This window comes from Branchiostoma floridae, chromosome 16 (assembly GCF_000003815.2).
Source record: "Branchiostoma floridae strain S238N-H82 chromosome 16, Bfl_VNyyK, whole genome shotgun sequence".
Taxonomy (NCBI): domain Eukaryota; kingdom Metazoa; phylum Chordata; class Leptocardii; order Amphioxiformes; family Branchiostomatidae; genus Branchiostoma; species Branchiostoma floridae.
The window spans coordinates 5356377-5373559 of record NC_049994.1 but is presented as its reverse complement, the minus strand read 5'-3'; the positions used below and the strand labels follow the sequence as shown (position 1 = coordinate 5373559).

General features: G+C 42.4%; 1 protein-coding gene and 1 long non-coding RNA gene across 2 annotated transcripts; one reads left to right on the top strand and one right to left on the bottom strand.

Moving 5' to 3' along the window:
* The first annotated feature begins 1135 nt into the window (after positions 1 to 1135).
* On the top strand, positions 1136 to 2713 carry LOC118403749. Its single transcript, XR_004829685.1, has 4 exons — positions 1136 to 1171; positions 1309 to 1385; positions 1970 to 2372; positions 2597 to 2713. It is a non-coding gene; the product is annotated as an uncharacterized LOC118403749 (long non-coding RNA).
* Positions 2663 to 16952, bottom strand: LOC118403721. Its single transcript, XM_035802503.1, has 13 exons — positions 16245 to 16952; positions 15050 to 15082; positions 13859 to 13954; positions 13074 to 13169; positions 12135 to 12298; positions 11361 to 11517; positions 10033 to 10184; positions 9125 to 9263; positions 8325 to 8671; positions 7176 to 7302; positions 6575 to 6724; positions 3630 to 3807; positions 2663 to 3016 (listed from the first exon to the last, which is right to left on the bottom strand). Exons 1-13 carry the CDS (start codon positions 16719 to 16721, stop codon positions 2766 to 2768), a joined length of 2367 nt encoding a protein of 788 aa, XP_035658396.1. The 5' UTR covers positions 16722 to 16952; the 3' UTR covers positions 2663 to 2765.
* Between the last annotated feature and the right edge of the window lie 231 nt (positions 16953 to 17183).

Here is a 17183-nt window from a genome sequence, read left to right as displayed (position 1 = left end):
TGATCGGGCAGTGCATGTCCTACCCCACTTGTCCGATCACCAATCGGGGAAGGAAAATTTTTCCATGAGTAAGAGTTTGCTATACTTGTTACCTTGGCAAAAAGCATTAGCCAACATAGAATAACAGGGCCAATGATGAAATTCCATTGCTGGAAGTGAACATACATAGCAAAAATTAACTTTAAATTTCAGGCAAGTGAAAAGTTGGTTCAGTCAAGTAAGTTTTTCATGTCAGGGCTCGAAATACTACCTGCATATGCACGTTAGTGCAGGTGATTTTTTTGCTGTGCAGGTATTTCTGATGTCTACCTGCACCTAACCTGCACCTGGTTATGCACCATGTATTATTGTAAAGTAGATTTTTCTTTACTGTAGTGATTGCCATTCTGCAAAAAAAGAGATACAATAAATAATAGAGATGTCAAATGAACAGCTTCCAGTGTGATTTTTCATAATAAAATCTGTAAATGCCGGTATACCTATTTTGTTAGTAAAGAAGGTATTAAATATGTTTATAAAGTGCGGGTTGTTTTATCTACTTTTTGATTATTTTTGAATGGTGCAGGTAAAATTTCTCTAGTGCAGGTAATTTCAAAAGCTACCTGCACTATTGCAGGTAGACAGAAAAAGGTATTTCGAGCCCTGCATGTGCTTGCCCATATATATATAGGATGTGTGAATTTTAGAAAACGTGTCTTGTTTTTGTTACATTAAGAAATAGATGATAATTATCGCACTGTTGTTATTGTTACTGGACAGCAATTATGTATATAGTATGCTCCCTTACATTTTGGACCACATTGTAAACACTGCATTAACTATCTATGTCATATATAATTTATGTAAATACTTAATGTTTATAACTGCATCTGTAAGCAGGAACACCTATACTGCAGTGAACAAAATTGCCTGGAGGAAGGTCACAGACAGTTACCGACATGTCCATTATTTGAATATAACACTTGGTTGTATACGAAGAATGTTGTTATTAAGTGACTTACAAAATGTACCAACCCTATGATATTTCACTTGTGTTCTTGGCTTATTTTGCATTAGTATATTCTGCCTGCAAAAGGATCAATCACATAAACTGAATGTCTGTATAACTAAATCATTATGTCTTTCTTGTGCTCCAGGATTTGGTGAACCTGGCCCCCAGAAAACCTGACTGGTATGTACTCTATCAATCTGAATGTACACAACTCTTTTACTGTGGATATCTTTCAATTTTTATGTTCTTTTTCCTTTTTTTCCATTTTGTTTTGGCCTGGGTTTTGTGGTGTTTGACTAAATGGACTGTCTTTGCAGGGACTTGAAAAGGGATGTCGCTAAGAAACTGGAAAAACTTGAGAAGAGAACACAGAGGGCGATAGCAGAACTGATACGTGAGTTGAAAAACTATTAGTATTTTTCAGTTTTTCACCCAGTGCTGAAGTCAAGTGTCTGTAAGGTTTGTGTGTCAGGTAGGTACTGGTGAATGGTACTGGACCTGGACCTGAATTTTCTGTACTGGTAGCCAACCTCTAGCACCAGACATAGTTGGCCATGATTTCTCAATGTGATGAAAACTTTAATGGGTTTACATTATATTGTATTGGATATAAGGTTACATGTTAAACAGGTATAATTGGAGCTGAGCAGGTATTTCTGGTGTCTACCTGCACCTAACCTGCACAGGTCCATGTACATTTGTACTAGGTTTTACTCTTATGCATAAATATCCTGTGATATAGGTGTATGTGGATTGTGTATGTTGATTAGCTGCATTGACTGTTACCACCTTTTAAGTATGAAGAAAAATTATTGTTTCCTCAACTATTTTAGTATGATCCATACTTTCTAAATTCAGAGTGGCATAGCTAAAATTTGTCTGGTGTGGGTAATTTTCAATGTGCAGGTATGGAGAAAAAAGGATTTCGAGCCCTGCAGATGAACTAACTCTGTTTCTTAATGCCATTTTGTTGTACAGGAGAAAGATTACAGAGTGGTGAGAGAGAGGACCTGGCTGCTGTGGTGAATGCTAAAGCTGTAGCAGCAGCACAGAGACAGAACGATGACAATGATGACTATGACTCAGACTAGGCCTAACTAAGAGACTTGTTTAAACTTTAGTGTATGGAGGTCTATTTTTGTTAACAGTGCAGGTTTTTGTATCAGCTTACAAAAATTGATATCATTCCAGCTGCAGGTTTTATACCTTTACCCCATACTGACGGAAAATGAGGTAAACGTACATGTAATGCTAAGAAACATATTGGGGCACTTTTGCATCCAAACTTTGATGTAGTCTCAAAGCTATTTTTGTTTGCTGTAGGTACAATATAAGCTATAACGAGCAATTTTTGTCTGTAAAACATTGTACACTTAGTGAGGTAAAAGGTGGTATCTCACTGCACTTGGGGCACCGGTGCAGCACTGCGGGGTTCGAAAGATTACTCAACGAATTATGGAGATTAAAAACATTTTTTTGTTGTCTTCTGGTCATACTTTTACGTATTACACAATATCTAAATTATAAAAAATCAGCGAAAATAACACAACAGTGTAGCAGTGAACGAACCCTACAGTGCCACACTGGTGCCCTAAGTGCAGTGAGATACCACCTTAAGGTTTTGTTTCTAGGAAAAAAGGGATGCTGATTCGAACAGAAAAGACTTCAGGATTACAGCATTTCTCAATGATTTTATTAATAAACATCCTGTTTGGAGACAAGCGTATATGTCTTTCGTCATGTGTGTACGAGTGTTCCATCCTACTGGCAGGTGTCACCTACTGTCTTGTGGAAGATGGTGGCACTTCAGACCGTACTGGTTCCGACTTGGATTCCGCGTACGGTCCTCGATCATATCTATCAGTCTCAGGCTACCCCTGTTGTCTTTAGCGAAGATGGGTCGAGCAATGTACTCGCTTCCCAGCCTTTGTTGTGCCGCCCGTGATGCAGGTGTCTGCTGATGACGTGGTAGAACTGCGCCCCCTGTCCACCCTTGCAGGAATGACAGTGTACTGCTCCCTATATCTGTGGAACAGATTTTATACATGTATTAGGACATATACAGAGTGAGCAAAAAACGTATATTGGGATTTGAAATATAAGTTTTGAAAAAAATTGTCTTTGTAAGTGTGTTGTTCTTTGTAAGGACAGTCCATCAGACATTGCATTCATGTAGTACAGTAACGCAAAAGTTCCCACTTCTTATTTGCTAGGCTTATAGGTCAACTCACGGCCAGCAAAACTTCATACAAAGATTTAGTTCTGTACGTAATTTTTTTTATTGTTAGATGTATGACAAGCATTCACCATCAGTACTTTACACATCTAGATTTATAAAAAGTGTTAAGACAGGGATGTCCCTGTAGCTCCAATGGTAGCAGCCTTAAATTGCAGCCCAGGGTAGAGCACCTCCGGTCTTTTGGAAGAGATGTACATTTGTAAAATGGGGGTTCATGAAGTTGCCTCATGCATTTTAACTTAAAGGAGCTAGCAACCTCTCACTGTAAAAAATATACCCTGCTACTGAAACACAAGAAAACTGACTACCCTATGTGCCACAAGGGTATGAACAAACGAACGAACAAAAAGTATACACTTCCAGGTATATGCTGCGTGTATAAGAAAAACAGACACCTACCGATGACAAGTATGTCTTCAGACATGGGGTAGGTATCAATGACGTCATAGTTGCGCAGGCCCAGTCCGTCCTTTGGCCGGTGAATGTCCACCATGGTTTGTTCCACCACACGTCTCTTGTAGCTCTCCCATTGGCTCTCTTGGAAGAACTTTTCACATAGCACATTGTCTGGTGGAACCTAAATATTTTTGATAACAATAGTAATGTCTAATCGCAAGTAGGCCATGTTGATTTGATTATATAGATGACATCCGCGTGCATCAATTTTCGACCGTTTCCAAAAATAAAATAAAAAGTTTCAACCATTCTGTAAATCATAAAAAGTAACTACAAAACTAGAGTTCGGGGACCTCATACCTCCATGAAATATTTATTGCTTTTTTGTGGATGGTATGTATGTTTATAGTCGGTTGTATTTGAGAGTAATGGTTATATAATATAAATGTTATGGGAAAGTAGTGGTGTATTTATTAAATGACACAGAGGATGTCCATCTGATTAGTAATTATCAAAATGTGACACTTAATTGTGTAATGTGCGTTTAAGAGGTCAACGGCATATGGTAGCGTGGTGTTCCTTAAGCTTGATGTTTGGCATTTAAAATGTCTAAGGTTGTCAGCATTATTGAGGTTCGACTATGTGCCTCAGAGCTGTGTGGTGGGAGGAAGTTGGGAAACTCAGAAAGAAGAAGGGATGTGGCCAACTTTAGTCAGATGGTGATTTGATTTTCCACCAATATGTCATAACATCAGCTGTTCACACGGTACAAAAACGAGATGCACACTTTCCTCTGACAGCCCTACACCAACTGTAAGATGAATACTTGGCGCCAACCCCGTCTGCTAAAAAACAAGTACCATTGGCTACGAAAGAGACAACTAACAACTGTCCCTTATCTTAACAAAATCAGAACATCTGTATCGCCCATAAAACTTCTAACACCCAACCCAGATGAGAGGACCTAATGGCATTTTAATCACCATGTCACTCAAATCAGCAGTACAGTATGTGAGACATCCATACCTGTTAAGCATTATCGTTAAATGTACCTCAACTTCTTACAATTATACTTACGCTTCACATCTCCATGATATCCTAAGCAGACATAAATAAAACTAATTATCATATTAAAAAAACTCGGGGTTCCCCAAACAGCTGTCACCTCACCATCTGCTTTGAGCTAAGCCCATTAACAAACACATAAAGCACGATGCCTGTACCAATATATCTCAAATATAGGGGTGATTTCTGATATTATTACATCGATTATAACGACAAATACGGCTCACAAAATCTCATCGATTCGAGCTTTCATAACACCCCACCAACACAACAAGTATGAAACCAATCCATCCAGCCGTTCTTGAGTAATCATCTACACAGACAGAGACACATAACAGTGAGACATCCATACTTGTTAAGCATTATCGTTAAATGTACCTCAACTTCTTACAATTATACTTACGCTTCACATCTCCATGATATCCTAAGCAGACATAAATAAAACTAATTATCATATTTAAAAAACTTGGGGTTCCCCAAACAGCTGTCACCTCACCATCTGCTTGGAGCTAAGCCCATTAACAAACACGTAAAGCACGATGCCTGTACCAATATATCTCAAATATAGGGGTGATTTCTGATATTATTACATCGATTATAACGACACATACGGCTCCCCAAATCTCATCGATTCGAGCTTTCCTCACACCCCACCAACACAACAAGTATTAAACCAATCCATCCAGCCGTTCTTGAGTAATCATCTACACAGACAGAGACACATAACAGTGAGACATCCATACCTGTTAAGCATTATCGTTAAATGTACCTCAACTTCTTACAATTATACTTACGCTTCACATCTCCATGATATCCTAAGCAGACATAAATAAAACTAATTATCATATTTAAAAACTCGGGGTTCCCCAAACAGCTGTCACCTCACCATCTGCTTTGAGCTAAGCCCATTAACAAACACATAAAGCACGATGCCTGTACCAATATATCTCAAATATAGGGGTGATTTCTGATATTATTACATCGATTATAACGACAAATACGGCTCCCAAAATCTCATGAATTCGAGCTTTCATCACACCCCACCAACACAACAAGTATTAAACCAATCCATCCAGCCGTTCTTGAGTAATTATCTACACAGACAGAGACACATAACAGAAAATATAACCTCCATTCCATGACATTTCATGGAGGTAATAAGCCAATGTATGCCGAGTGTTGCAAAAACAAATACAGGAAAACGTATACTAATTTCATAGAATTTTTCAAGGTTAAAGAAGATGTGAAAGAACAAAAATGAAGAATCTATCTTTCAGTTAATACTATACTACTATTCTGTGTGTTCAGTTCATGGTTCAACCTTCCTAACCACTTAGATCACATAATGAAGGCAAACAGGGGGGTCAAACTTTCTTCTTTGCACGCTCGCATTAGTTTTTGGGGATCCCTGAAGATGTCATCCATATAATCAAATAAATCATGGCCTTAGGCCACACCGATTTAATTTCTTGGTTCACGGATTCGCTCGCTCCTATTTTTTGGAAAACAAAATAAAAATAAAAATCACTACTCAGCAAATTTTCACCATTAATGAAACCATTCACCAACTTTCTGGTGTAGCAAATTGGCCTTTATATTATAAGCTCCTTAAAGTGTTGGTACAGGTGCTGTTACTGTACAATAAATGTGTTTTTGTACTTTTTTCAAGCTGAAAACTTTTTTCTTTATGTTTTGGATTAGTCGTTACCTTTACCCCAACCATTTTACAATTTTTATTTTTATTTTTATTTCGCCCTCTCGCTCCATATTTTTTATGAAAAAATCCGTGAACCAAGAAATTAAATTGGTGTGGCCTTACTGCAAAAAAAAATGATTCAGACAGTCATGACTGAAGAGCCAAGTCTGGTCCCTAAAATACGTACTTCCACCATTTCCGAGTGGAGTCCCTGCAAAGCCGGTTGTCCCTCAGACACGGCCCTGAAGTCCCGCAGTGTGAAATGCAGGATGCTGGCGCCCCGGCTCACCAGGCTCAGGTGTGGCGGGATGGGGGCCTTGGACACATGGGCCAATCCCTGTAGATGGAGAAATACGGCGTGCCCCCGGGGAAAAGCGTTAGTCATTCCGAAAAAGAGTACGAACGATCAGGTTTTGGTCTTTTGCATCAAAACGGAATTTTCATACTATATAGACTCTGTATAGTTGTACGTAATACATTGAACCAAGGAACCTCCTTGATCCAACGTTTCGATGTCTGTCAGACACCATCATCAGGGTTAGAATGGCTGGATCTGCTTCTCACTGCTACTTATAGCCGATGTAGGTGGCGCTGCAGCAGCAAGAATGCCGTCCCAAACATGACTCAGATTGTATATCCCCCCCAAGTCTCTGACGGGAAAGACATGGAAATGTTAGATTTGAGTATTACCCTGGTTGTGTTCACAAGAACTTTACTATATGAGTAATTACCAACAAGAGTATTTACGGAGATCTAGGACGGAATTAATTTCTCTTTTGAATACTTACAAAAGCTTTCCCAGGTCCAAGTTTACCCAGAGTCATAAAGGTGCCGACCCGCTGGGCGCAGTGGCTGATACGCCCTGTGTACTTCTTTTTTGCTCGGGCGCGGGAACGCTCGTCTATATGATCACCACTGAAACACCAGAGAAGGCGGATATCGGTACCCTAACACTAACGTGATGCTATATTAGCATTAGAGTCATAGATAACATTGTGATAAAGGATTAAACTTTGTTCAAACGCAAGAAATAGGACTCACCAAAGTATGCTACGCTCACATTTCCAAAGCGGGTCCTAGCTTTCGGGTCCAAAAAGTGTATAGAAAAAAGCATAGAAGGTGAAAAGTGTTTACCCATGAATATACACATGATCCTGATTATTTTCTTTCACCTTCTGTGTGTTGTGTTGCCTTTCTTATTATATTTTCCGTCTCCAAAAGCTTCCCGGCCGGGCCCCGGGTTGGAAAATGGGACCTAGGCATAAGACGGGGGCTGGTACCAACTTTTAATGACCTTTGACCTATTTCTAACGTCTTACTTCTGGAAGGTGACGTATACTGAGAATGCATAGATGATGTAATCTCCAAGCAGATCCTCGGTGTCAGGACAGTATCCATGGGCAAACAACTGTCGTTACTGAATATTGTTTGGGTCAGTGGATCTGCTTGGAGATTTGGAAGGATAATATTTCATATATACGCCATAAAGCAGTTACTCAAGCAACTGGATATGATTTTGGAAACAGCCAAACGTTTGCATCAAACTTGTCTTAGCTAGCTTTGGCTTACCTTTGTTTCCCAGTGGAATCAAAGCTTGACTTTACCTTGTTTTCTATTGGACATTCAAAATTGTCTTCAGTTATTTTGCATTCATAGATAGGGTATAAAAGACCAGTTTCTCCAAGATCACTTCAGTGTCACTGACGAAAGATAGTGGATGCTATCCGAAACGCCTGACCGTTTCCAAAACCATACCCAGTTGCTTGATTTCCTGCTTTTTGGCGTATCTTATTACCTGGATGTCTAACCTATATCGAATCTTAGCCAATGCTATAGCCTAGACAGGTTTATGGCTGCACTACAATCATGGATTACTAGTCGGCGTTTCAGTACCGCCGAGCTCTGATATAACTTTCATCAACGTATTTCATATATACCTTTCGATTTTCGCGATTTCAGCAGGCATGGGGATGTCACTGAACGACAGGAGTTGTTTTGGCTCTATTGTTCTCCTTGGATCGGTAAACCTCACCCTAACATCAACACTTTTGCTCCTCGCGCGATGAACCTCTTCTTTCTTCTCACCGACAACATTCTCCACCGAACTACCCAAGTGTTGGTCAGAAACAGTCTCTTGTGTGATAGGCGGTAAGATGTGATGATGGGATGACAGTGTTTTTGCTGACAGGTGTGAGGAAAATCTCTCGGACATATTTGATCCTCCGTCTTCCATGTCCATCGTCGCTTGGGAGATGTCGACTAGTTTTATGACATCACAGTGACCCTGTGGGTAAGTGCCACAAAAGGCTCAGTATTTCATTCATATAAAACGACGCGTATATGAATAAAATAAATATCGGGTGTATTCGCAACCAGCAAAGATTCCTTTTGACCCACCTTTATGTATGGTAGAAAGCTGAAAATGTATTGTGTACAATGGTACTTTTCGATTACAAGTCGTTTCGCCTTAAAGCTTACAAGTCGTTTCGCCTCGTGGCACAAGTCGTTTCGCAACATGGCACAAGCCGTTTACACATATCTATATGGGTCACATGGTTCCGTGAGGTGCAGTTAGATGTGGTTTCTCATTTCAATGCTGTACATTACTATTTCGTGATTGCGACAGCAAGCAGCCTGATTGGGTGGTTGTCGTTGGCCAATCACGAACCATTTGTCTTAACTACCTTATTCTCGCTTTGACAACAACAGCCATTGGACAAAAGTAAGATGCAAAAACCTTAGTAATGAAGACTATGATGGGCTCCTCTCCCATGTCGGTGACCACCACGTTACCATGCGGCATCGTCTCCGTTTTAGATAGCGAGGCTAACTTCTCCATAGGCTCGTCTCCCCACGGAGAGAACAGATCGAGTTTTCTGTGCGCAAACAAGAAGATCACATTTAGAAACGCTAAGCATTAAATACAGGGGCCTAACAAGTGTCTTCATTTGACTATTAGGATTGTTTGAGGATCTTACTGATTGTCCTATCACAGTGCACTTTGTATGGGTACGTTATTGATACATTTGTATTAGGCATTTGTATTTCCTGGCCTTGTGGTACATAACCAATTCCAAATCTGCTAACGTTTCGGCAGACCCTCTGACACCTTCCTCAGGGAAATGCTGACTATAGCTAGTTCTGCATCTCTTGGTTACATGTTTCTGTATCTGTATCTGTATCTATATCTATATAGCCGGTATAACCGCCCTTCGACGTAACACACCAGCTTCGCAGGCACGCGGCGCGGCAGCAGCTGGTTATATTACACTGAACGACCTGTCACACCTAACTTTTGCACATCTATCTGCAAGTGTTATTTAAAACTATCCAAAGAAGATGCCCCTACTGTGCTTGGTGATAACATATTCCAATCTACGATAGTTCACATTTTCGAAAATACGAATTTTTGAACACATCAATCCTAGGTTGGTGACTCTGGTATGACTTTTTCTAGTTCGTTTATGAGCTGGTGTACGTCCACCAGTTTATTGGTCATTTTGTACACCATGCATAGTCTGGACATTTTCCAGACTTTCGTGGCCTTAACCTCCGACATAGTACCCACAAATGAAATTTTCGCCGCGCATGAATACTTGGGATCGTGAAACTCCTTCTTCACGGGTGTATCTTGGTCGTACCAACCTGAGAAAGTCGTATTTGGCCTTGAAGTCCCGCTTGAGGAGGGCATGCATGTCACTGTCCCGCAGGTTGTAGCTGTCCACCACCACCAGTTCTGTCTGCTCCAGGGTCTGCACGGTGGCGTTCCGCGAGGCTCCTGTGATCATAGCCATCTCCTGGGGGTGGAGGGTGGTGGTGGTGGTCAATTGGTACCCTGGGAGAACGCAGACTCCTGAGAGCCGCGCGCAAGGTTTACCGATCCCCGCCACACGCGCTCCAGGAACACCCGCTTTCCCAACACCCGCCCGCCAGACGATCCAGCTGGCCTCAACTATCGCTTGCCTCTCAAGGAGAAGCAAGCGATAGTTGGGGACCGGCGTAGTGGGACCAGCTGGTAGTGGGCGGGGGTATAGTTGCGGGCGCGCGTGAGACAGGCGGGGATCGGTAACTCTCGTTTGCGCCGCCTCTTTGAGTTTGGTTTCCCAGGGTAGTTAATGGGTGGCAACACGTATACATGCACGCTACCGTGTAGTCTAAAGAGAACTGCGACTGTCCACTGTTGCCAAAAAGAAGCATCCTTCACATACTGTATCTGTATCTGTATCTATATAGCCGGTATAACCGCCGTTCGGCGTAACACACCAGCTACGTTATAGCATACGAGCTATAACGTTCAAGACACGCTACCAGACCACTACCTGTCGGGAACGCCAAATTCTCGCAAACTACGATTTAAAGCTCGGCTCAGGGTGGCATGCGGCCGCTGTATGGCCGCAATATGCAGTGTTTCTGTATCCACGGGAACGGAAATTGTGTGGCCGTGGCCGCGTTAGACAGGTGACCGCTTTCTTAATGACAAAAAGTGACCGCAATGGCCAGGTGATGGCTATGCAAAGGTGGCCGCTAATTGCAGGTTTGACTGTCGTTGAAGAGATTCATTATTCACGTATGTACACAGTTAATAGGCTTTTCAGCAACCAGTGACTACTTTTTAAAGGTAAACACACGTACCTCCAAATTTTCGATGGCTACCAAACCATCTTGATCACGGAGTGACCCAGTTCTCGCGAGAGTTGTGAGAACTAGGTCGAGACTTGCGTGGATAATAGCTGAACCGCAATGATGGCTGGGAGCTACCCAAGTCCTACTTACCCCTACTCCGCAAGGAGGCAGGTTGAGGGGCAGAAGATTCACTCAAGTCTCGACCTAGCTCTCGCGAGAACCGAGTCACTTCGCGAACAAGATGGACTGATAGCCATCGAAAATTTGGAGGTACGTTGTGTTTACCTTTAAAAAGTAGTCACTGCTTGATGAAAATCCTATCAATCAGGTTTGACTGTATCTACACCTACCCCAAAAATGTCGCCCTTCCTGAGCACCACCATGCTGGCCCGTTGCATCAGCTCGTCCGGGTCGTCTGTGGTGACCACGCCCACCCGTCCTGAGAACACCATGTAGAACGCCGTGCCGGGATGGCCCTTCTTAATCACCACTCGGTTCATCCCCAAACTAGAAAAAAAGGGGACCAGTCAGATCTAAATATCCCATCCTATCTCCGGTAGCCTGTTAACCATTCTCGACGGGCCGGCGTCACATTTCCAAACCGGGGCCCGACTGGGCAGCTTTAGGGAACGAAAAGTATGATATAACAAGACACCAAACTACACAAGAAGCACAGACAATAGTTGTGGGGATTACACGTGTATATCTTCACGTATAAACAGCTCGGCCGATTGTATGGTTAGCAGACTACCTGTCTGCGGAAAGCAATAAGCAAACAGAAGCTAGAATTTGTGGTGAACACCTGGACTAGTGTATGTCAAAAGAGATAAAAGCGTTATGCCATTTACATCAGAGCCCACCAACCTTCCCTCAACCGAGACGGGGGCCGATACCGACTGCCAAGCGCCTTTGACCCTTTGCTGACGCCACTCTTCCGGATGTGTGACTTAGGTGTTGGGTCATTTCTACTTGAGAAGGACCAGAGGACTGATCGAAAGCTTGTTGGTGAGCGCTTTATTTTGTGCACGAATATAAAGTCTTGAAATTGTGACATAAAGCTATATGTCGAATGTACATTCACCATGCCCATTCTTCAAACATTAGGATAAAGTAGAATTCCATACCTCTGGTATCTCACAACTCTAGAGAGCATATCCTGAATGTTTCTTGGGTACTTCCTGAAGCTACTGAGACTGCGCAGTACAGCCACCATCAGCCTGAGGTCCGCCGGTGTTCTCTCGTACGGGAGTTTCTCTGCTACCTTCTTGGCCGAGTCTGGGAAAAGGTGCTGAGGAAAAGGAATCAAGACGAGTCGGCCATTTTACCAACTCGGCTCAGTCAACTCGGCCCAAACTTAAACTCTCTGATCAACTCGGCCCTACACCCTGGTCTACTCAAAGATAGAATTTTAGGAACACGCCAGGCTTGTACTCAAGTACGTAGACGTTTTTCATTTTATGAAATTAATGGACCAGCTAGACGTCTAGTTTACGCTTGTAGTGTTTGTATATATTACTCTATTACGTTGGACACTACATCATAGGGAAATATTCATTTATTCGTCATTCATTTATGCGTTCTTTCAACCAATCGTCATTTGCTGGTCCATCAATTTCATAAAATGACAAATCATGGGAACATAATCATAGACAACGTCGACTACGTATTACTAAAGACTCAGTCGTTACCGTCACTCTTCCCCATTTATCTTCTACCCCTGTCACATTTGGCGAAAATCAATCGGACGACGATTGCACAACAATTCTAGAAGGCCGTTAAGGTACAAAGTATGGCTTATGTGTGATAGGGACAGGTAAAAATACAGGCAATCCTCGGTCGATCATAAATATGACCGATCTCCCATCGATACGCCCGAAGATCGTGGGATAATGTGACAGGGGTATTCCTCAACCCCGCACGTCGCCACGGTTGTTTTTTTAACTGCAATCTTGTTATAATTCGCAAGCTGATACATGCATGTGCAAGCCCATTGATACACCTACAAAATTGCCACAGAGTAAAACAATTAGTCACACGCATCAGTGTATGGCTGAAGCTCCTACCTCAAAGTCTGTCTTGAAGAAGGTAGCATCAAATGAGAAAACGCCTCCCTGTTCCTTCAGGGGTGAGCGCTGGGGCTTAGACAGTCCCTCGAACACCTATAGGAAAAACATAGATTTTCCTCATTAAGTATGCAAATTAAGTCCAAAATTGTCTCTGCAGTTCCAGAGCAAACCGCTAGGGAGCCCAAGTCTACATACCATTTTTTTGTCAGTTACAAGCTATCTGCCAGCATGTTCAGGTCAAAACTTACAAAAAATCGAAGTTCTGCTACAGTACCCAGGTCACACACCAGGGGACCCAAAATCAACCTTGAACTACTTTGTTTTCTAAACACCTACCCACACACCAAATATCGTTACAATCCATCCAGAGGTTCTAAATTCATTGTGACCACACACACACACACACACACACACACACACACACACACACACACACACACACACACATATACACGCGCGCGCTTCATGGAGGCAAAAAGGTGAATGCTTTTGCGTGATTTGTGACTTATTTAAAGTGGTAATTAGTCTTCGGCCATCTTAGGAAATACGTGGGCCATTACGTGACCTCACATAGTTCCTCCAAACCTGTATCGGCCCCCGCCCCGGTTCAGTAGGTTCTTTCTCTCGAACAAAACTTGTAACATTTTACTGTTCCGGGTTATACATAAACACTATAAGAAACTAATTTGAGTACTAGTACTTAATGATATTCTGCATAGATGTACTGTGAAGAACATTTCTAAGTTTTCTCCAGTTTGTGGACAAGAAGACTGTTGTCTTACTTTGCCAAGATGGTCCTCTGCGTACTTCTTCATGCACATGGCCACCTGGCAGAGTCTGCGCACTACACGCGCAGCCATGGCAAACTTTTCTACCATCTGCAAAACAACGATCAACAAGATTGAAGATGTATATTTTTCAGACTTTTCTATCATCTGCAAAACAAAAATCAGCAAGATTGTAGATTATATTCTTTTGGATTGAATGTTTGTGGATAAAATGTCAACTATTTGCAAGATTCTGAAATATCCTCTGAACCGCAATTTAGAATGTTTTAGAATGATTCTACTACATTTCTTTACATGTATCCTTTTTCTGTCTGTATCTATCTAGTCGTTATAACTTCATGCCCTTCGGCGTAACGCACCAGTTTCGCCAGCATACGATGCAGCAGCTGGTTATACGAGGGGCGTTCAAGAAGTAATGACTCTGACCCTTTTCTAGTTGTCTAATCTAGATGAAATTTTGCATGTGTAATGAATCATATCTCTATAGTTTATGTTGCAAAAAACAGCTCTGAACTAATTGTGGTTTCTGATTTACTGGTGTTTAAATTGAGTTAGGTGTGAAATGGACCAGGTGTGAAATGTAGCCAGTTGAGCGTCGCGCAGTGATCCGGTTTTTGTATTTGAAAGGACGCACACCAAAGGAGACTTTTGATGAAATGAAAGAAACTTATGGTGATGATGCCCCATCATATGACCTTGTAAAACGCTGGCATCCTGAATTCAAACATGGCCGGAAGTCTGTGGGAACAGCTCCCAGACCGGGTCGTCCCTATTCTGCCATTGATGAGGCATCTGTTGGAGGACCGACCTGGGGTGTCCTACAAAAACGGTGTCCAGAGCTACGAGTCAGAGTTATTACTTATTGAACGCCCCTCGTATTACACTGAGCGACTTGTCACACCCAACCTTTGTACATCTAACTAGTACTGCGAATGTTCTTTAAAGCTATCTAATCAGGATTCTCCAACTGTAAAACGCATACTGGATGGTAACGAATTCTACTCTATGGTAGATCTAGGAAAGGACGGATATTTGACCACATTGTATCCCGTCATTAGCCTGGAATCCAGCGTTGTGTTTTGGTCGCTCTGCTTCCTGCCAACACAGTGTTGGCAGGAAGCGTACCTCTTGGGAGCGACTAAAGCACAACACGGCTGGATTCCAGGCTAATAAGCCATAACTTACGCTTTGGACTTCTTTCACTGGAGATGGCGTCTCCTGCAACAGTACAAATATAAAATATCGTTAGATGCTGGCTACATCTTTAACTTAAAATTTTGTAGAGCCATAATTCTACCTTCTCAAGAAACTGTAGCTGATGGTTTACGTCACAAAGAATATTATTTGGCTAATTTTCTTGAAAATGGAATACTGCTAATGCAGAAATGTTCGCGGTGGATTAATGTTCGCGGTTTTCGCGGTGACCACTTCATAACCACCGCGATTATTATTCTATAATGATATTAGATTGCAGTCTATGGTGTTACCGCGAACTTAAATCCACCGCGAAAAGTCCTTTTTCCCGCTACCGCGAAATTAAATCCCCGCGAACTTTAATACATTTACAGTATCCTGTGGCTGTATAACTCTTAAATCTTGGTAGGGGAGGTCAAAAATCAACCCAGATACATAGATAAATAATGCGAATCATCTGCTAACTCTTCGTCGATTATCTAACTCTCTAACGCTAGTTCACCTTTATCCGGGGGGTAACCTGTATCCGCTGTATGTATCACAGGGCGTGCAGGGATATCAAGTCGATGGAAGGTGGTTTCAAAATGCAAAATTTTAAAAAAATTGCAATTTGAGACCCCCGTCCTTCTACTTGATATCCCGTAATGCAGTGGATATAGGTTACCCAGCGGATAAAGGTGAACTAGCGTTACAGGAAGCGTTTCTGCAACGCTGGGTCACCTTTATCCGTCGGCAACCTATATTAGGTTTGTTTTAAAGCAGGACATTTGGGGATATCAATTCGACGGATGGTAGTTTTAAATTGCACTATTTTGAAGATATTGCAACTTGAAACCACCTTCCGTCGACTTGATATTGCTCAAGGTGGTATCTCACTGCACTTGCGTCAAGCTTGTGTCACTGCGGGGTTCGTTCACTGCGTCACTGTTTTGTTATTTTCTCCGATTTTTTTTTATTACTTAGATATTGAGTAATAGTAACAGTATGACTTAGAAGACGACAAAATACGAAAATTCGTTCTGTATTTCTGAAATTCGTCGATTATTTTTCAAACCCCACAGTGACGCAAGCTAGACGCAAGTGCAGTGAGATACCACCTTAAATGTCCTGCCTTTTTCAGACAATCGTTTTATAGGTTACCCAGCGAATAAAGGTGAACTAGCGGTACTCATTTTACCGGACTTACCTCTCGAATTAACGCCTGTGTTTTGCGTCGGTGACCATGCCACACACGCGTTCTCAGACGAAGAAGCTCATGAGCAACTTCATCTTGCGCGAGCTGTATAGATTGTCGTCGTTGCCGGCTCATGGGCTGTTGTCTCCCGGCGTTAGATTCCCTCCTCCCGCCGAGAGATTCCCTCCTCCCGCCGAGAGATTCCCTCCTCCCGCCGAGAGATTCCCTCCTCCCGCCGAGAGATTCCCGCCTCCCGCCGACAGATTCCCGCCTCCCGCCGACAGATTCCCGCCTCCCGCCACCGACAGATTCCCGCCTCCCGCCGCCGACAGATTCCCGCTTTCCGCCGACAGATTCCCGCCTTCCGGGCTCTCGCGTCTCCCGATTACTCCCGATGGACTCCCGATTACTTCCGATGGTCTCCCGACTACCGTCGATGGACTCCCGACTCTTGTTGACGGACTCACGGATTCTCTCAACAATGTCCATTGTGTCAATGTACTTCTCTCAACCTTCTGAAGACTCTAACTCTACCAGTGCGTTAGAGTACAGCAACCTAATTCCTCGCACTCAACACACAGGTTTGGGTTGCTATAATTTTGTGCGTGTTGATGTTTGAGCGAATTCGAATGATAGCGTTGTTTGTTATAGTTCGTTTGGAATTATTCTGAATAGAACACAGAACGCATGCATGTCCTGCAGTACTAGTTAATCAATCCAACGGATCCATGTGTAGCCTGGGTACCATCGTGATAGTAGTTAGCTCCTATGTTCGCTTCTGCTATAACTGCACAGAAGCGACAGTATATAGTGTATAATGAATATCAGAGAGATACTAGTATGCGACTGTATATAGGGTATAATTAACGTCAGAGCGAACTAATTTCCGGATAATATCCAAGCTAATCCATGTGTTGGCTGATTGCATGATCGTTTGAAGAAGATCTTTCA

Coding starts and splice junctions, on each gene's coding strand:
- LOC118403721 (XM_035802503.1), bottom strand. CDS start 16,721: ATGGACATTGTTGAGAGAATCCGTGAGTCCGTCAACAAGAGTCGGGAG. Junction 11,518..12,134: donor AGAGTTGTGAGATACCAGAG/GTATGGAATTCT, acceptor CTTTTTTTCTAG/TTTGGGGATGAACCGAGTGG. Junction 8,672..9,124: donor TCATAGTCTTCATTACTAAG/GTTTTTGCATCT, acceptor ACTTACCCACAG/GGTCACTGTGATGTCATAAA.